The following is a 20,420-nucleotide window of genomic DNA, read 5'->3' on the forward strand; positions in this document are numbered from 1 at the left end:
TAGGCTTTTACAGATCTTTTTTTCCCCCAATATCTATTCGTTATCCACAAGTTTTTCTTCTGGGTGCTGGGGGCTACCAGGGTCACACCCAGCAGTATTCCAGGGCCACAGGATGCCAGGGACCAAACTTCCAGACTGGCACATACAAGCTTTACACACTCTGGTTATTTGAGCTGTCTCCTGCTCACCTCATGCTTATTTTTCTATTTTTTTCTAACCCTTGAGTCAAATGATTAATTCACTTTCATTGAATTTTCCTATGCTTCATGGGCTGGATCGATAACAGCAGGTAGGGTGTTTGCCTTGCACGTGGCTGACCTGCATTAGGTTCCTCCACCCCTCTCCGAGAGCCCGGCAAGCTACCGAGGGTATCTCCCCCCCACCTCCCCATGACAGAGCCTGGCAAGCTATCCATGGTGTATCCGATATGCCAAAAACAGTAACAAGTCTCACATAGAGACGTTACTGGTGCCCGCTTGAGCAAATCCATTAGCAATGCGATGACAGTGATACAGTGATACAGTGATAATGCTACTGTAACTATATCAAATAAGCATCTATAAGTTTTGTTCACACCGTCTCTATTTTCTTGGTTTTCTGAAATTTCCATTTCCTTTTCCCTAATAGTTACAACTTCTTGAGCAGGGGGATGAGGGGGGGCGAGGGCTCCCAAGCAGTAGTGTCTTGGATTACTGGAGCTGGAAGGTACTGGATTGAACCCAGGTTTGCAAAACAGTAGCAATTGAGCTGTCCTTTTGACCCAGGGGAAAACTTTTTTAAAAGCTCAGATAGTTTTAAATTTTAAAAAACGTGGGAGAAGGGGTTTTTTTTTGGGGGGGGTTACACCCGACAGTACTCAGGGCTTCCTCCTGGCTCTGCACTCAGGGATCATTCCTGGGGGTGCTTCGGAACTTTCATGGGGTGCTGGGGATCGAACCGGGGTCCTATGAGCAAGGCAAGCACCTGACCCGCGGTAACGTCGCTCCGTCCCAGTTTTAAACTTTTTAAATTTGAGGTTGGTTGATGAGAGTTCTCCCCGTTCGCTTTTGAAAACGGCGGAGAATTTTGCAGTCCACCGGTGCCTGTGACTCTCCACGACTCCAGCTCCCACACTTGCCCGCGATTTTCATGATAAAGGTCATCGGACGGGTTTCTTCCCCCCGACGCCGCCAGACAGCGCAGCACCCCCGAGGGCCCGGGGAAAGAAGGACGGGAACGAGCCGGGCCTAGGAGCCGGGGGAGGCGGCGCGCCCGGCGGACCTCTCCCCGAGTAGGCGCGGAATCCCGGGCGCCGCGGGGACGGGGACCACACCTCCGCGGGCACCCATCCCGATTGGCCAATCGCCGCCGCCCAACCCCGGCTCTGCTCTCTGATTGGCTCTGGCGGTGACGCCCCCACGGCTCCCAGGCACAGCCTCGGGCCGGGTTTTGACCCGGACGGTGGCCGCCGTGGGACACTAGGCCCGCGGTGGTCGGGGAAGCCTCAGAGCGGCTGCGGACGCCGGGAGCCTGGCGCCCGGGTTGCGGGAGAGGGGAGATGGCAGCGGCGTCTGCAGTCTCGGTGCTGCTGGTGGCGGCCGAGAGGAGCCGGTGGCAGCGCGTCCCCAGCCTGCTCCTGCCGCCGAGGTAATGGCGGGTGCAGGGGGCGCTGGATTAGCTGCCGGGATGCGGGTGAATGGACGCGTGCGAGCGTCCCCGGGTGGAGATCGAGGTGGACGAGGACCCGGGGTGGAGGGACCAGCTGGAGATGGAGGCGGGCAGGACGGAAGGAAGGACCCCTCCTGACCCCGGCGACTTTCCGGGCGGGGGCTTCGCTTCAGTTTCGGCCTTGCTCTCCCCATCGCGCCCTCCCGGTCCCCCCTGCAGCGGGTTGTTTTTCTATTTATAAGGGGTGGGAATGGGGTAGAGCTGGCTCGTCCTCTCCGTGCTGCCGCTTTCCTCGCTATGGGCAAGAATAACACTCGTATAGTGTGTGTGTGTGTGTGTGTGTGTGTGTGTGTGTGTGTGTGCGCGCGCGCGCGCGCTCAACTGGACCTGCACATCTGGCTACGCCCGGGAATCCCTCCTGGCGGGGCCGTATGGGGTGCCAGGGATTTAACCAAGTCGGCCGCATGCAGGGCAGGTGTTTTATCCGCTGTACCATCTTTCCTGCCCTATCCTTATTTAGTTCCAACCATTTGCTTTTACCCCTACCCTCTGCATTCCTGGTGTGGTGTGGGGTCGTTGCTGTAAGCCGGTTCTGGTGAAGTCCAAATGAGTCCAGTACTGGGGCCGGGGATGTGGTCCCGCAGTGGAGCACTCGCCCTGGCTTCAATCCCCAGCACCTCCCAAACTGACCATAAACAGCCAGTGAGTCCACTGCTAGCCCAGGGTGGTGAGAAAGGCCTTTGGGATGCCTTCTGGGCCCCTCCCTTTCAGGTTAGCCGTCTTCCTTCTGGTGTCCAGTTCAGAGGAAGTCTTCTGGGGTTCTTTCTCATTGTTGGAATGAATCTGGTTAAGCAAATCTGCCTTCTAGTAGAAAGCTGAGGAGCTGTTTGCTCCAAACCTCCTGTCTACACATTTGAAAAGCCATCAAAAGAGTTATCCAGTTGGCTCCAGGTTAGTTTGAAAGTGTGCTCAAGCTTTGGTGACTTTGGGGCTGTAAGATACCCTCAGGCTTTGGGTATTTGGTTTTAGAAAAAAAAAAAATCTGCTTTGCTTCCTCTGCCTTGGTCTTCTTTTACCGTATAGTTTGGTGTAGAGGGGCACTACCTTCGCAGTCTGGAGGCAGAGGTTTCAGCCTTGCTATTTACTAGTGTAGGAGCATGGACTAGTTACTTCACAGGTGTACTTCAGTGATAAGAGTACACTGGAGATAGATTGACACTTTAGAAAGGTACTCAAAACAGAATCCTGTGCAAATGAGTCCATTCTTCGATAGAGCCTTGGGAGGCTTCTCTGTTTGGATCAAGTGTCTTTTTTTTATTCTCCACATTGCTGTAAACGGTTTGGACCTTCTGTTACTCCACTGTAAGACCAGTCCCTGAGCAAACTGGGACTCTTGGGGAGTACTCTTCTTATTCTCCTGGTTTTTCTTAGGTTTCCAAGGTTCTTCAGGATGCTTAGCAGCTAGGGTTTCTTTCTCTGTCTGCCGCTAAAATCTTTTTTTTAAAAGTTATTTATTTTATCCAATCACCATGTGGAAAGTTACAAAGTTCTCAGGCTTATGTCTCAGTTATATAATAATCAAACCCCCATCCCTTCACCAGTGCCCATATTCCACCACCAAAAACCCCAGTATACTTCCCACCCCCCGCCCCCCACCCCCGCCTGCGTAACTGATAAATTTCACTTTATTTTCTCTTTACCTTGATTACATTCCATATTTCAACACAAAACTCACTATTGTTGTTAGAGTTTCCTCCCCCAAAAGACAGCCCTACTGCTAAGGAAGCATTTGATAATTAGTTTTCCATTGCTGAGAATGAAGAGATATGAAGTCCCACTGTTCCAAGTACATAACTCTTTTTTTTCTCTCCTTCCCGCACCACCAAGTTCGTGCCTGCTTAATAGTCCTCATAATATGGCGGACGCCATACCGATTCTCCCCAAAAGGGGGAAAAAAATAGAGAAAAAATGATATTTCCCCTCCTCAGCCTGCGTGGGGCTATGGCTTAGTTCACAGTCTAGAGACATGGTTGCAAGCAGTTTCTGGGACCAAAAGTAGTCTAATTAGCCTCCAGATCCTGGTCTATCAGCAGCAAAGCGGCCGCACAAAAGTGTGGCCACCTGGGTTGAATCTCGGCGGAGTGCACGCTGGTATTGGCCCGGCCCAAGACTGCCCAAGCGTCCCGCTGTTCCAAGTACATAATTTTTTTTTCTCCTTCCCGTACCACCAAGTTTGTACCTGCTTAATAGACCTAATAATATGGCGGACACCATGCCGCTTCTCCCTGAAAAGGGAAAAAAATCCGAGAAAGAAGGATATTTCTTCTCCTCGGCCAGCGTGGGGCTATGGCTTAGTTCACAGTCTAGAGACATAGCCGCTACTTTGATTACCTTCAATATTTCAACAAAAAACTCACTATTATTGTTTGGAGTTTCCCCCCAAAGTCAGACCTGCTAAAAAGGAACTGTTTCACATTGCTGACAATTAAGAGATATTAGTTTTTGGATTTCTGTATAAAGTCCAGGGAAAATTCTGCCAGAAATTGCATCACTGCAAGCTTTTACTTCCCTTTTGTGGTGCTCATAAGATGGAAAAGCCTGGAGAGAGAAACCCTTCCCCACTGGCGCTGCATGGGGCAGTGGCTCAGTTCACAGTCTAGAGGCATTTCTGCGAGCTGCTGGTGTCCAAAGTAGTTTAGTTGGCCTCTGGGATGATGCTCGTGAAGCAGTGGGAAGGCCACACACGTGTGGCCACTGCGCTTAAATCTCGGTGGAGGGTGGGGCCAGTACCCCAGCCCCTCTCCCCCCTGGGATCTCCCTTGCGCCCCACAGCAGCCGGCTGGTACCTCCATTTTGTGCTCCAAAAGCGGTGATAGCCATGCTGTGCCCGGAAAGGAAGGGTTGAGAGAGAGAAACCCTTCCCCCCCTGGTGCTGCATGGGGCAGTGGCTCAGTTCATCCTGCCCCTCAAATCTATTTTTTTTTTCATTTAATAATTTCTTTTCATTGCTGAGAATGAAGATTCTATGAGCTCACGTGGCCGCAAGAGTGGCCACATGGTTTTGGATTTCTGATATTTTAGTTCGTTCAGTTCACAGTCTGGATGCATTTCTGTAAGAAGCTGCTCTGGATGCCAAAATGGGTTAGAAGACCTCTTGGATCATAGTCTTTAGGAGCAGAGGGTCTGCCCCTCAAATTTTAACTGTTGTGTATAGCCTAGCTTCTTAAACTATGGGCCACAACCGCCATGGGGTCATGTAACTGAATGTGGGGCTTGCAAAAATTATTTTCGTTGTATTTGTAAAATTTGATGATTGATTACCAGCATATGTTTGGTTTTATATACCTGGAGTCCCATAAAAATTTCTCAGGTGAAACAGGGCTGCAAATGGAAGAAGGAAGCCCCAGGGTAGGAACTGTTTCCCATCCCCCAAGATGTGACACGGAAGCTGCAGTGGTGCTGGTTGGGCTCTCGGCCACACTGGCTGATATGGACTGAAAAAGAGCCTGGCTGTCCTAAACCTGAAGTGGAACGGGAGGTATCCCAGAAGAAGAAGAACATGGGGTCTTGGAATAACAGTTGCATAAAATAAATACAAATAAACCATCAGGGAGATAACATAGGGCTGACAGTGTATCCAGGAGGGGAACTTGGACCTTCTGTGAACCTCTTGGAAGGCCCCCAATAAAATAAATAAAAGCAGGAAGAAAAATGGATTCTATCTTAAGATTCCTTAGCAGGTCAACAAGTCATGGACTCTTCCTGTTTCTCCATTTTTTTTCTGGTTTTGCAGCCACACTCTCACCTGGTCTCACTCCTGACTCTGCAGTCAGGGATTATTCCTGGAGGGGCTCAGAGGGATCATATGTGGTGCTGGGGATTGAACTTGGGTCTTCGGAGTGCAAGGCAGGTGCCTTACCCACTGTACTAGCTCTCCCACCCCAAATTCTACAAGATCTTATTTGGTATTTAACTTTTTTCATTAGGAAAAGATCATGAAAAAACAATTGAGAAAACTGCTATAAGGTGACTTTCTGGCATCTACAGCAACAGTGGGGGGAGAGGGAGGCATTCTTTCTGCTGCCCTTGTTTAGTTCTGAATTCCGTGGGCCCCCACTGGTGACTTATGTGAGGCAAAGAGGAGAGAAACAGACATTTTCTCCCAATCCACCTCTGTCACCCCAGGACCAGCTGGAAAGTCTAGGACTGAAACAGTCTGTGATGAGTCCCTGCCTGGCATGAACCAAAGCCCCGCCAGCCCTACTAGGTGGCTCTCTAGCACACCTGATGCCCATTTGACCTTCTCAGCATGGGAGTTAATTCCCATCACCTAAGCATACCTGATGCCCATTTGACCTTCTCAGCATGGCAGTTATTCCCCATCGCCTGATTTCTTTGGTGTTGTGCATTCAGGTGGGAGTGAGGAATTGCTCTGCCCCACCTCCCCACCAACATAAACACTCTAAGAAATTTTAGGCTTAAGGTTTCACTAAGGTTGACCAGTCTGGGTTGACTTTTTTTTTTTAAGGATTCCAATTTTTTGGAATGACAATGATTGTTCTGCATATCCTCATTCATTATTATTCCACTGGGATTCGTTTTCTAGGCGATGGACATGGAAGCAGAGAACCAGGAAGTATGCAACAACCACAGGTAATAATAGTCAACTTATTTGGCTTTGCTTAGAATTGTGAGCCGAAAAGGGAAATGTTGACTCTCAGTTTGCACATTTAGAATTTTTATTTGGCTTTGCTTAGGATTGTGAACCAAAAGGGAAATGTTTACTCTCAATTTGCACACTTAGAATTTGCTTTCCTATACTTTTGAAGTTTGGGCTTTTGTATGGTAATTTTCTCAGCTATTATTGAATCATGGGTTTTGCTTCTTTGATATCAAATCTCTTGCTGTTCAATCTAAAATATGTTAAGGAATAACTGAAAGGTTTTTTTTTTTTTTTTTTTTTTTTGCTTTTTTGGGTCACACCCAGCGATGCACAGGGGTCACTCCTGGCTCATGCACTCAGGAATTACTCCTGGCGGTGCTCGGGGGACCATATGGGATGCTGGGATTCGAACCCGGGTCAGCCGCGTGCAAGGCAAACGCCCTACCCGCTGTGCTATCACTCCAGCCCCCTGAAAGGTTTTTATATGTATGTTGTTATTTCTATTTTATACTCTTCAATGTTTTCACTTGAAAAGACATAAGTATGATGCACTAAATCAGTGCTTTAAAACTGTCCTTTTAAAGTAGCAGAACCTTTTCACAAATTTTATATGGAAATCCCAACTATAACACAAAAAAAAAGAATAACTTCTAGTGGGTGTTGCGTATCCCTCTTCCCCCAAACTCACACCCCTGAATATGCTTCACCCCAGCAGCTTTGTGGTCTGTGACTCTTGGGGTTCCTCAAACCCCACTGAAGAACATTCATTTAAAGTATACAGACCCACAATTTTTGAGAAAAAATAACCATTGTATGTGTCAGAGAACATTTCCTGTGTGAGGATGGATGAAGGGTATTTTAGAGATGAATACAAAGCCTGTCCTTAAAGCAGAGGCCTCTGAGCTGGTGTGATGTGCATTTGGGACTGCAAGAAAACCACACAGTTCCCTTGCACAGAAAGAGGGCAGTGCAGCCCAGACCCAGAGCTCAAGTTCTAGAGTGAGCCCAGCTGGGGTTCAAATCCTGGACCTGACACCTCCCCTCTCCCCAATCCTTTCCTTGGATCTCTATAGTTTCAGATATACCTCAAATATATTCCAAAGTAATCTCCCTCTCTCAGTTTTGGTTAGTCTTAGTTTCTTCACCTTTTAAAGTGAGATCAGGGACTGGAGCGATAGCACAGCAGGGCATTTGTCTTGCACGCGGCCAATCTGGGTTTGATTCCCAGCATCCCATGAGCATTGCCAAGAGTAATTTCTGAGTGCAGAGCCAGGAGTAACCCCTATGCATTGCTGAGTGTGACCCCAAGAAAGCAAAAAAAAAAGTGAGATCATAATAATTCTCTGTTTCAAAGGATGACTATAATTAAGTCTTTCAGCACAGGACCTTACTGAGGAGGTTATTTGTAACTGATTTATTATTTTTTTTAAGCTGTTATAGTTTGATCTTGGGCATTACCTTTTTTTCCTCCATATTTTATGTTTGAAAAGCTGAGAATTTAAGCATTTAATGTTGATAAGGGTGTCTCGAATTTTGGTGAAGAAGAAAGTTAGGCATTGTCTGATAGTAATTTTTCTGTAATTATTTTCAGGGTGGTTATTTTAGGCTCTGTTATACTGCTGTTACCAAAACAAATGTTTATTTTCTGGTTAATATCATGAAACTTTTATTTCTGTTGTTCATTGTTTGTTTCCCAGTAACACTTACATATTATGTTTATGATGTTTTAAACAGGACAAAATATAACCAAGGTCCTTGTTGCCAACAGAGGAGAAATTGCCTGCAGGGTGATGCGAACCGCCAAAAGAATGGGTGTACGGTCTGTGGCTGTGTATAGTGAGGCTGACAGAAATTCCATGCATGTAGACATGGTATGTTGTTAAATGCTAAAAGTCAAATTTTATAAATGATTGTACTTATTGTTTATTGATCATCTTTGTTTATGTTGATGGTTCATATTGACAAACATTAGGAGTGTTTAAAAGGATTAAAGTCCAAACACCTCAGTGATCATTCCTCTGGGAAACCATTTCCAAACATAAGTTCAGTGGTCTTCCTAATTTGAATTTTTTAGGCTACCACTAGAAGTTGTCAGGGGATCATGCGGTGCCAGGAATTGAATTCAGAGTTACTGCATACAAAGTATGTGCTCCATCCAGCCCCTTGAGCTATCTCCCTGGCCCCCTTTTGTCTTTTTTTTTTTAATTAATTATTTTTAACAGAGTCTTCACGATTTCTAATAGTATTATTAATGGTTTTTTTTTTTTTTTTTGCTTTTTGGGTCACGCCCGGCGATGCACAGGGGTTACTCCTGGCTCTGCACTCAGGAATTACCCCTGGCGGTGCTCAGGGGACCATGTGGCATGCTGGGAATCGAACCCGAGTTGGCCGCGTGCAAGGCAAACGCCCTACCCACTGTGCTATCCCTCCAGCCCCAGTATTAATGTTATAGGCATACAGTGGTACTGTGCCATACAGGTGTCATCCCTGACATCAGAGTCCGATATCCTTCAGTCGTTGTCCCCGGGTTCCGTCCGACTGTAACCCTGCACCCCCATCCCGCTTAGCTGACTCTGTGCTGTTGGCAGAATCCCAGGGCTCATTTTCAGTGGCTATTATCTACCCCCTTGTTTTATTTTGTATGCTCTCACATATTCCCTGCCCCCAGCTCCCCTTTTCCGGGCGAAGACCTGGTCATTCTGGAGGGTCTCCTCTCCCCAGCCTTACCCGCACCACCCTCTGGCCTGTCAGGTTTCTTACCCCATGTCATACCCCGTGCGTTTCCTCCACGGTCCTGACCAGTTGCCATTAAGTTTGCAAACACACGTTGGTGTCGAGCTCTCTCTCATTTGTCCTGTTCACTACCATACAGGCGGCACCCACTGCTTGAAATGTGGCTCGTGGTAGGTGTTCCATACTTTTTTTTTTTTTTTTTGCATCACACCCGGCGATGCACAGGAGTTACTCCTGGCTCATGCACTCAGGAATTACTCCTGGCGGTGCTCAGGGGACCATAGGGGGTGTTGGGAATTGAACCTGGGTCAGCCGTGTGCAAGGCAAATGCCCTACCTGCTATGCTATCACTCCAGCCCCATTCCGTACATTTTTGAACAAATGTCGCCCGTCTGATCTGTTCCCAGGCATGCTCTGGTCACTTGAAAGCATCAAGACATCATATAAAGTGTTTGAAAAATAAGGAGCATTATCCTATGCCAACATTATCCTATGTCAGCTTTAACCTTTTGGCAACATTAATAATTGTATTGTGGTATGATTGTATTATAATTATATCATAGTAAAGTGTAATTTTTGCTGTCCACATCTATTGTATATTTTACAAATTTGTAAATTTTGGGCTTTCAGTACGTTTAAGGTTTTTGTGTGTGCATGTGTGTGGTTAATAACAATGCCATGGGTAATGGCAATTTCTTTTTTCTTTGTTTTGTTTTTTTGGTTTGGGACCACGTCCAGATGTTTTCAGGGCTTATTCCTGACTCTGAACTCAGAGATCACCCTCACAGGCTCAGAAGATCAGATGGGAGTGTGGGGATTGGACTTGCGCCACATGCAAAGCAACTGCCCTATCCACAGTATCTCTCCAGCCCCTAGTAATGCCAATGTTTGTTCTAAGACTTCAACTTTAACTTTAGTGTGTGACTTATACATAAGAACCAAGTATTGTGAGGGCCAGAGAGATAGTACAGGGCTTTCCTTGAAGACGAGTGACTGAGTTGGATCCCTGGCCTTGCACCGCACCACCTGTGGTCCCAAGCACTGCCAGGAAGGATTTCTGAGCACAGAGGCAGGAATAAGCCCTGAGCACTGATGGGTGTGGCCCAAGCAGACAAACAAAAATCAAGTACATCCTCTTCAAATAAAAGTTTCTCAGACTGGCTTTTTATGCCCTGAGCCCGGGGCGCTTGCTGCTGTTTCTCAATTCTGGCATAACTCTCAGGGAGCCAGTGTTCTTACTAGATTATCAAATAGTCTCCGAGCTGTTCTAGATGGTATCTTGGTGTGCACTAGCAGAATAGGCTTGAAGGCTGTACTGTTTCTTATACAGGCAGATGAAGCCTATTCCATTGGCCCGGCTCCTTCTCAGCAGAGCTACCTTTCTATGGAGAAAATCATTCACGTGGCCAAGATCTCCGCAGCACAGGTAAGTGTCCCGCAGAGACACACGATGCAGTTGAATGGCTTTGTGTCATTTCCACAAAACAATTTGTGATTTACTGAAGTCACTTCCTGTTTCTAGCTATTCCCAAGATGCTTTTCATTTGCCTATTGGGCAACGCTTGTAAGTAAGTAAAGCCTGTCCCTTCTCATTCCTTACTCCACCTTTTTACTAAACCCTCTGCACTTTAGACATTTTGGAAGTAGGTGGAGGGAGAACTCAAAGGTAACTTCTTACCATTGAGAAAACACCCTGGCAGCGTCAAAACCAGACCCTTTGTGGGAACCAGGCAGAAACCTAACTTGCAAGGTAGTGATCAAGAGAAATAGTTTCCCTTTTACTTCCCAGTCTTAGCACAGCGGGTGTAGTATTTGCCTTGTATGATCTGGGTTCAATTCCTCCACCCCTCTCAGAGAGCCCAGCAAGCTACCAAGAATATCTCGCCCGTACGGCAGAGCCTGGCAAGCTACCCGTGGCATATTCGATATGCCAAAAACAGTAACAACAAGTCTCACAATGAAGACATTACTGGTGCCCACCCCAGCAAATCGGTGAGCAACGGGAGGACAGTGATACAGAGTTCCCATACTCTAAGTTCTCACCCCGTATCCCAGTATTCCAGGTCCAAAATTTCAGTGATATTTTATCACTTCTTCATCCTTCAAAATAAATAGGAATAACTTATGTTAAGTCTTTCTTAGACAAGTCTCCAGAAGTAGTTCTCATTTTTAATTGAGGTTTTTTTGGGGGTGGGTGGGATGGGGCAAGGGGGCCACACATATGGCCACGGTCAGGGAACCAAATGGTGCTGGGGATCAAACTTGGTGCTCCAGCATGCGAGAAGCATATGCTCTACCCGTTGCGCCATCTCTCCAGCTGGTTCTTTACTATGACCACAACCAACTTTTCTCCCTCTTCTTCACATGCTGTTCGCTTATTTTGGCCCAGTTACCTGCAACTGTCTTTTCCTCTTTCTGGTCCTGCATTTACTGTCTTAGCAGACATTCCTTGTCTCCTGTTGTGTGCCAGTTTTTAAGCCGGAGAGCTAGAGAGAGAGTACAGTAGGAAAGGTCCTTGCTTTGCATGGGGTCAACCTGGGTTTGACCTCTGGCACTGAAGATGATCCCCCATGCCTTGCTGGGAGTGATCTCTGAGCACAGAACCAGGAGTAAGCCCTGAGCACCATAGGATCTGGCCCCCAAATAAAACAGTTTTAAATTTTTTTTTTCTTTTTGGGTCACACCTGGCGATGCACAGGGGTTACTCCTGGCTCTGCACTCAGGAATTACTCCTGGTGGTGCTGGGGGACCATATGGGATGCTGAGAATCGAACCCAGGCTGGCCGAGTGCAAGGCAAACACCCTACCCACTGTGCTATCGCTCCAGTCCCAGTTTTAGATTTTTTTTTCTTTTTGGGTCACACCTGGCGATGCACAGGGGTTCCTCCTGGCTTTGCACTCAGGAATTACTCCTGGCTGTGCTCAGGGGACTTTATGGGATGCTGGGAATCGAACCCGGGTCGGCCCCGTGCAAGGCAAACGCCCTACCCTCTGTGCTATTGCTCCAGTCCCCAGTTTTAAATTTAAAAAAAAAGTTGAAATATGAATGGAGCAATATTAAGACACACACAATTCCTTCCCCTGAAGCTTCACACTACTAAGTTGACAGCTAATAAACATTTAAAACAGTAATAATACAACTAAGAGTTAGGGTGATGGGCAGAAAATGTAGTAGGATAAGAAGATAAAGGCTGCTAAGAGGGACGCTCCACTCTGGAGACGCCTGTAATCTCTCTTGGGTGAGTATCTATATCTGCCTCTCTCCTTCTTCCCCTGTATTTCCCCAAGAAGCTCGTTTGCTTCAAAAACTGTATATTGATAAGAGTGACCAATGAAGGCCTCTCTGAGGAGGTGACATGTGAACAAATCCCTAAAGGAGGAGAAAGAGCCAGCCAAGTGACTTAAGGAGAAGATTCTGGGTAATGCGATTACCAAGTTTCTGAGATGAAAACAAGCTTGGTGTTAAGAGGCCAAAAAAAAAAAGTATAGTATGGGGACTATAGAAATAAGTACAGGGGTCCAGGCAGTTTCCTTGTAGGCAACTGACCCTGGTTTGATTCCCAGGAGCACATATGGTCCTCAGGCACAACCGGGAGTGACCCCTGGGCTCAGACCCAAGAGTAGGACCTAGCTCTGCTAGATGTGCCTCCCTCCAGTCTCCTACCCCTACCCCCCAAAAAACCCAGTACAGTATGAATGGACTGAAGGTAGTGAGGAAGCTCCTTCAGTCAGTACAACGGAAATGCCATCAGATATTTAGACAGAATTTATTTGGTTTGGTCTGGGGACCACACCTGGAGTTGCTCAGGAGTTTCCCCCAGCTTTGTCCTGTGAGTTGTTCCAGAGTGTGCCGGGCGCTGAGAGTGCTGAGGCTGGAACCCTGACCATACAGATGCATACATGATGCATACATGATGCATACAGAGTATCGGCGCAGCCTTGCACCATCTCTCTGTGTTCTCCAACACAGGGAACTTGGTGAAATCTTCCTCCATGAATGTTAGGAGGCGGTGAAAGAAGGAAGTGTTGAGATTACACAGTAATAAATGCAGAAGTGGACACCCACGTGCTGTTCTGGGGAAGAGGTGAAGGACGGCCCTTCTGCAGGTGGGGCTGGCTCTGGGACTCCAGGGAGTTGGCATTCTGGCACCCAGGCCACGAACAGGAAGTTCCGTTTCCCTGCAGCGACCCCTGCTGGCAGAATCTTAACAAGCCGCCCCTGGAAAAAAGTAACTTACAAAGGACCTTATCACTCACTAAACAGAGCATGAAAAGTTGGGTTTAGAACAGAAAAAAATTGCTGGCACAGAGAAGAACTGTGATTTATCTGAAAGAGAGGTATTGGTAGCCTCATTTAGAGTATCTTAGGTCTTGAGAAGGAGTTTGCGTTTCCTTTAGATAGCAAGTGAAGGATTCTCAGCCAGAGGAGGAAGAGACCTAATGGACATTTTCATAAAATCACCGTGGTTGCTGGTGGCTCATGGAATAGTGGGTTGGGGTGCACGTGGGGCTGGCAATAAAGAAAGCCAGCAGAGTCCTTGGGAGTTAATGCTCTTTGCGGCAATCAGATTCCTGCTCCAGTTGTTCTTTTTCACCTCGTCTAATCACTCAGGCACCCCCTTGACCTTCAGCATTTAGATTCCATGCTCCAGTCTTTTTCACACCTGGTTAGCTCTTCTCTCATTTCATCATATGCACGTCTTCACTCCTCAACTCCCCTGTGCTCTTCCTGAGAGAAGCATCCACACTTGAGACGTGTTTTCTATCCCTCCTAGTGCACGGGACTTGAACTGATGAGTCGTGTGATAGTTTTGTGTTTATTCATTTTTGCATCAGTGTTCTCTTCTTCGATCTATATCACTGGACTGAATATTTCAGTCATGGGTATTTAAAATATGCTTGTGTTTAAAGCTTTTTATTTATTTATTTTTGCAGTTACAAAGCTTTCATATTTGAGTTTCGATCATGCAATGATCGATCACCTATCCCTTCACCAGTGCACATTTTCCACCACCATAGTCCCCAGTATCCTTCCCCTGCCAATCCCAACCCTTCCCCTACCTGCGAGGCAGACAATTTCCACAATACTTTCTCTCTACTATGATTACATCCAATATTTTGACACCAGTCCCACCACTACTCAAACCTGCCAAAAAGGCCATGCTAGACCATTTGTTTTGTACTGCTTGTTAAGGATAGCATACAATACTCTAGGAATTCTAAAATTTTAATAATTAGGGCCTGGAGAGATCTCTGCAGCAAGCTACTCGGTTTCGAGATTTGTGTGTGTGTGTGTGTGTGTGTGTGTGTGTGTGTGTGTCTGGATCATGGCTGTGTAGGAGCTTAATAAGTAGCCAGGGGGCATTTGTGGGCATCATCTCAGAGTCCCATGGGTGGGGGTTGGGGGGAAGGAGAAAGGCCGGGTCCTCCCCTGTCCCATGAGGCCTGTCGTTTGCTGCTTCTGCTCTTGCATACCTGGAATTTTTGGTAGGTTCTAGAAGGTGGCGGCCCCCAGGCTTCCTAGGGGGCAGGCGGAGGGACAGCACCTGCTCCCGTCTGGAGCAGCCTGGCCAAAGGGGCCTATTGCGAAGTCCGGAAGCATCTCTGCAGCGAGCTGTTCAGTCCATGATTTGTGTGTGCGTCCTAAAGCTTTTTAAGTTACACCTTGGAGCAAAAGATTCTTAAGATGGCAAGAAAACATGCCATCTTGAAATCTTTGAAAAGGCAGGGGAAAAGGCTAGAATGATAATAAGCAGGTAAAGCGTTTGCCTTCTGTGTGACCAGCCTGGGTTCAGTCCCCAGCACCTCATCTAGTCCCCTGGGCACGCCAGGGGTGATTCCTGAGTATAGAGTCAGGAGTAACCCCTGAGCACTGCCAGGTGTGACCCCCCCCCAGGAAATCCCCCCAAGAAGGGGAAGAAAAATAGGAAAGCAATGAGATTTACTGAGAGGAAACAATTCTTACTCCAACTTCAATATCCGTTAGGGCTATTTTTGTTGTTCCACAATTTAACAAATATACTATAATTATAGTCGAAAAAAATATGTCTAACCAACTGAATTTTAAAATCGTTACAATCAGGGGCCTGGAGAGAGAGTACAGGGGTTAACTCACTTGCCTTGCAAGGGACAGTCCTGGTTCTGTCTGCAGCTTCCCGTGTCACCCCCCAGGCCTACCAGGAGTGATCCCTGAGCACAGAGCCAGGAGCAAGCCCTGAGCATCTGTGGATGTGGTGCCAGGGATTGAACCATGTCGGTCCTGTGCAAGGCAAGAGCCCTACCCACTGTACTATCCCTGCTTGAATATATGAGCCCTGTTGTTTCTTTTTTACCTTTTTCTGGAAAGGTGATTGGCAGCTAGTGATGTGAAGATGAGTGAGGTACACATTTGGCATATTGTGGTTTCATTTCTAGGCCAGCTTGATTGATTGATTGATTGATTGATTGGGGCACCACATCTGATGATGCTCAGAGGTTAATCCTGGCTCTGCCCTTGGAAATCTAAATCTCTCCTGGCAATGCTCAGGGGACCATATGGAATGTCAGGGATCAAACCCAGGTCAGACTCATGCAAGACAAGTGCCCAACCCACTGTGCTATCTCTCCATCTAGGCCAGCTCTCTACAGAGACCCAGAAAATAAATCCCCTTACTGTTCTGGAACCCTTTATCCCTCATTGGAATTTTATTATTTTTTTTTACATTCTACATTTAAAAAAATTTTTTTTATGAGATACATGTTTACTAAGTTGTTCACGGTTGGGTTTCATTCATACAATGTTCCAACATGTGTCCCTTGTCCCTTCACCAGTGTACATTTCTCACCACCAATGTTTCCAGCTTTCCTCCCATTATCCCCACCCTATCTCTGTGGCAGATGCTTTTCTTTGCTCTCTCTCTCTCTCTCTCTCTCTCTCTCTCTCTCTCTCTCTCTCTCTCTCTCTCTCTCTCTCTTCTTTTGGTCATTATCATTTGCAGTACAGGTTGTAAAGTTATCATGTATATACCTTGACCTACTTTTAGCGCTCGATCACACAAGTCCAGAGTGATCATTTCCAACTTGACATTCTAGCATAATAACAATAATATTTTAAATGAAAAAGGCAAATTACTTTGCACCCTATGATTCAACAATTTCATTTCTGGATATGTACTTAAAGGAATTTATAGCAGTGGGTAGGGCGCTTGCCTTTCACATGGCCGACCCAGATTTGATTCCCAGCATCCCATATAGTCCCCTGAGCACTGCCAGGAGTAATTCCTGAGTGCAAAGCCAGGAGTAACCCCTGTGCATTGCTGGGTGTGACCTAAAAAAAAAGAATTTTAGTAGAAACTTAAGCAGATACTTCACATCAATTCACAACAGAATTATTCATAATTGTCAGAAGGTGGGAATAATATGTCCATCAAAAGGTAAATTGAGAAACAATATATTGAATGTACATACAGTAGAATGTCGTTCTGCTTTATAAAAGAATCCAACAAGGTTCAACCTTGAAATCATTATGTTAAATGAAAGAAGTCAGACACAACAAATATTGTACACTTTCTCTTTAGTTGAGTACCTCAGATAGGTAAAATGATGGAGAATTTCTGTTGGAATGATATAAATATCCTGGAAATGGATGATGGCAATGATTGTACAGCATTATGTCCTTAGTGGTAATGAATGATTTATTTAAAAGTGGTTATTATGATAAATTTTGTTACATGTGTAATATCATAATTAAAAATGTCCAGATTCCGATTCTCAAAAAACTAGAGGTTGAGCTCCCATTTGACCCAGCAATACCACTGCTGGGAATATATCCCAGAGAAGCTAAAAAGTATAGTCGAAATGACATCTGCACTTATATGTTCATCGCAGCACTGTTTACAATAGCCAGAATCTGGAAAAAACCCGAGTGCCCTAGAACAGATGACTGGTTGAAGAAACTCTGGTACATCTATACAATGGAATACTATGCAGCTGTTAGAAAAAATGAGGTCATGAAGTTTGCGTATAAGTGGATCAGCATGGAAAGTATCATGCTAAGTGAAATGAGTCAGAAAGAGAGAGACAGACATAGAAAGATTGCGCTCATCTGTGGAATATAGAATAATAAAATAGGAGTCTAACACCCAAGAATAGTAGAAATAAGTACCAGGAGGCTGTCTCCATGGCTTGGAGGCTGGTCTCTCATTCTGGGTAACTCAGAGAAAGGAAAACCAAGTAAAATGTGGTCGGAGGTCATGCGGGGGAAGGGTGACGCGTGCCGAATGTAGACTAGAGACTGAACACAATGGCCACTCAACACCTTTATTGCAAACCACAACACCTAATCAGAGAGAGAGAACAAAAGGGAATACCCTGCCATAGTGGCAGTGTGGGGTGGGGGGTGATGGGACTGGGGAGGGTGGGAGGGATACTGGGTTTACTGGTGGTGGAGAATGGGCACTGGTGAAGGGATGGGTTCTCGAACTTTGTATGGGGGAAACATGAGCACAAAAATGTATAAATCTGTAACTGTATCCACACGGTGATTCACTAATAAAATTTTTTTTAAATTTCATTTTACAAAAATATATTTCTTCTCTAATTATGACATTGAAATAAAAATCAAAATGGGGAGAAACAGCCCTTTACATGTGAGCAATGGGAAAGGATTTTGCTGGCCATTCAGCACAGGATCTAGACTAGAGGTGAAATCTGCACATGAATCTGTTGTACATGGGGAAAAAACCCAAACATTCACCCCAAATAAAGAAAAATAAATAAATAAATAAATAAAAATGTTCAGATTCTTCAGGATCAGGTAAGTCTTCAGAACTACAGTATGAATCTTAAAACTCTTTATTTGGAAGCAATGTAGGGAGAGACCACCGTTTGCTTCACAGTCAGTAGGAACTAGGGTAAATTTATCTCTCAATTCTCTCTTCTAGGCGATCCACCCAGGGTATGGATTTCTCTCTGAAAACATGGAGTTTGCTGAACTTTGTAAGCAGGAGGGCATTATTTTTATAGGTCCTCCTTCATCTGCAATTAGAGACATGGGTATAAAGAGGTGAGTTTATACCTTTTTAAGTACACCAATATAAAATCAGTAAAAAATAGTTTGCTTCACCTATGACAGACATGTTAATAATACCCTTTTTTCATGGGCATAATTACTTACATATCTGTCACTTTGGTGAGTTACAGAAAACAATCAACCCATACGTCATGATCAAGCTAACGATGATTAATTCTGACCAATAACTCATTAGGGGCAGTGGATAAGGTGCTTTACCTTGTACACCGCCCGCCCTGGTCTGATCTCAGCGCCACATATGGTTCCTTGAGCACGGTAATCCCTGGCACAGAGCCAGGAATCAGACCTGAGTGGCACCGGTTTGGTCCAAAATTTTAAAAAAATGAGTAAAGTATATTAGTTTTGAGAGAGGATAAAAACATTCATTTGTTTTGAGGGTGTCATAAACATGAAATGCTAGATAGAGATAATCTAAGATTTTAATGTCTGTGTTAATAAGATTCATTGCCTCAGACCATAGTCTTTTAACTGTGGAACATTTCTTTCTTTCTTTTTTTTTTTTTTTTGCTTTTTGGGTTACACCCAGCGATGCTCAGGGGTTACTCCTGGTTCTGCACTCAGGAATTACTCCTGGCAGTGCTTGGAGGACCATATGGGATGCCGGGGATCGAACCCGGGTCGGCCGCGTGCAAGGCAAACGCCCTACCCGCTGTGCTATCGCTCCGGCCCCGGAACATTTCATTTTAAAAGTTCCGACATGGGGGCCTGAGAGATGGTACAGGAAGGCGACACACTTGCCTTGTGTGCCAGGGACCTGTTTGATCAGTGGCAACACAGTGTGGCCCCCAGGGCACCACCAGGGGTCACTCCTGAGCACGGAGCCGGGAGAAGCCCCTGGGCACCTCCGCCTCCAACTGTGGTCTCAGCTGTGGCCCCAAAGGAAAAGTTTCATTGTGGGTTGCAGAAATAGTTGCAGAAATAGTTCAGGCATTGGCCTAAGGCCCCCAGCCCCGATTAGATCCCCTCCACACCACGTGACCCCTGGCGCATCACCAGCCTTGGCCTGGAGGCGCCCAGCTCTGACCGCATGGTGCCAGTGGTCTCGGGCATTGTGGGCACAAATGCTCAGCCCGAGCATCTGCCCACATGGCTGAGCATCACTGCACGTGGCCTCTAAGGGGCCTGGAGTATTGCGTGGGAGCCCCTCACCCCCGTGTAAGGAAAGTCCCACTGCGTTTTTTATGGGCTGGACTCGACGTGTGTTTCTCCTGCATGAAATAACTCGGTACACTGGGGCTTCTTGTCTTCCTGTTGCTAAAGCACATCGAAAGCCATCATGGCAGCTGCTGGGGTGCCTGTCGTGGAGGGCTACCATGGCGAGGACCAGTCGAACCAGTGCCTGCAGGAGCACGCGGGGAGAATCGGCTATCCCGTGATGATCAAGGCCGTCCGGGGCGGCGGCGGGAAGGTGAGGCGCGCGCTGCTGTCCTCCCCGCCAGCCGGGCCTCCTGGGTCCCAAGCTCGCTCACTGTCTTTCCCTCCTAGGGCATGAGGATTGCTCGGTCTGAAAAAGAGTTTCAGGAACAGCTGGAATCCGCACGGAGAGAAGCCAAGAAGTCCTTCAATGACGATGCCATGCTGATTGAGAAGTTCGTGGACACCCCCAGGTATGTTCTACTTCTTTCCCCTGGGGTCTGTTGAAATCACAAACAAACAAACAAACCAAAAAGTACATGCACAAAATAGAAAGTTGGGGGCTGGAGCAATAGCACAGTGGGTAGGGTGTTTGCCTTGCACACGGGTTCGATTCCCAGCATCCCATATGGTCCCCTGAGCACCGCCAGGGGTGGTTCCTGAGTGCAGAGCCAGGAGTAACCCCTGTGCCTCGCCGGGTGTGACCCAAAAAGAAAACAAAAAAAAGTTGTATTTTGGCTTTGGGTGGATTTTTTTTTTGTGTGGGCACAGCTGTCAGGGCTCAGGAGCTGTAGTCCTGAGCATGGGGGTCGCTCGAGAGATCACCCAGGGGAACACACGGTGATATGATCCCAGGCCTCCTGCATGCAAAGCAAGGGCCCAGCCCTTTGAGCTCTCTCTGGCCCCCAGATAGAAAGAGCTTCAGTAGTGCGTGAGTCCATTAGCTTTCCTCATCTCGCCCCCTGCTCTAGAAGACTGTAATGTTCGTGCTCATCTTACTTATATAGGTATTTACTGTATAAATGCTAACTTCTAGGCACATATCCATATACATGCAGAATAATAATGAATTATTCTGTATATACTCATATACCTAAGGCCTCTTTCCACGTCAGTAAACGCAGATCTGCCTCACTTGTCACTTGTTCTTAACAATTCTTTTTTTTTTTTTTT

General features: G+C 46.5%; 1 protein-coding gene across 1 annotated transcript in view; it reads left to right on the top strand.

The window, feature by feature from the left end:
• Positions 1–1,417: 1,417 nt before the first annotated feature.
• The window catches only part of MCCC1 (methylcrotonyl-CoA carboxylase subunit 1), a 61,456-nt gene continuing 42,453 nt past the window's right edge, over positions 1,418–20,420 (top strand). The window contains exons 1-7 of the mRNA XM_055129241.1: positions 1,418–1,626; positions 6,254–6,300; positions 8,045–8,181; positions 10,374–10,469; positions 17,965–18,086; positions 19,374–19,521; positions 19,599–19,720. Of these exons, the coding sequence (XP_054985216.1) occupies positions 1,538–1,626; positions 6,254–6,300; positions 8,045–8,181; positions 10,374–10,469; positions 17,965–18,086; positions 19,374–19,521; positions 19,599–19,720 (761 nt within the window). The 5' untranslated portion in view covers positions 1,418–1,537. The remainder of the gene's footprint in view (positions 1,627–6,253; positions 6,301–8,044; positions 8,182–10,373; positions 10,470–17,964; positions 18,087–19,373; positions 19,522–19,598; positions 19,721–20,420) is intronic.

The sequence above is a fragment of the Sorex araneus genome, chromosome 2, assembly GCF_027595985.1.
Source record: "Sorex araneus isolate mSorAra2 chromosome 2, mSorAra2.pri, whole genome shotgun sequence".
Lineage (NCBI taxonomy): Eukaryota > Metazoa > Chordata > Mammalia > Eulipotyphla > Soricidae > Sorex > Sorex araneus.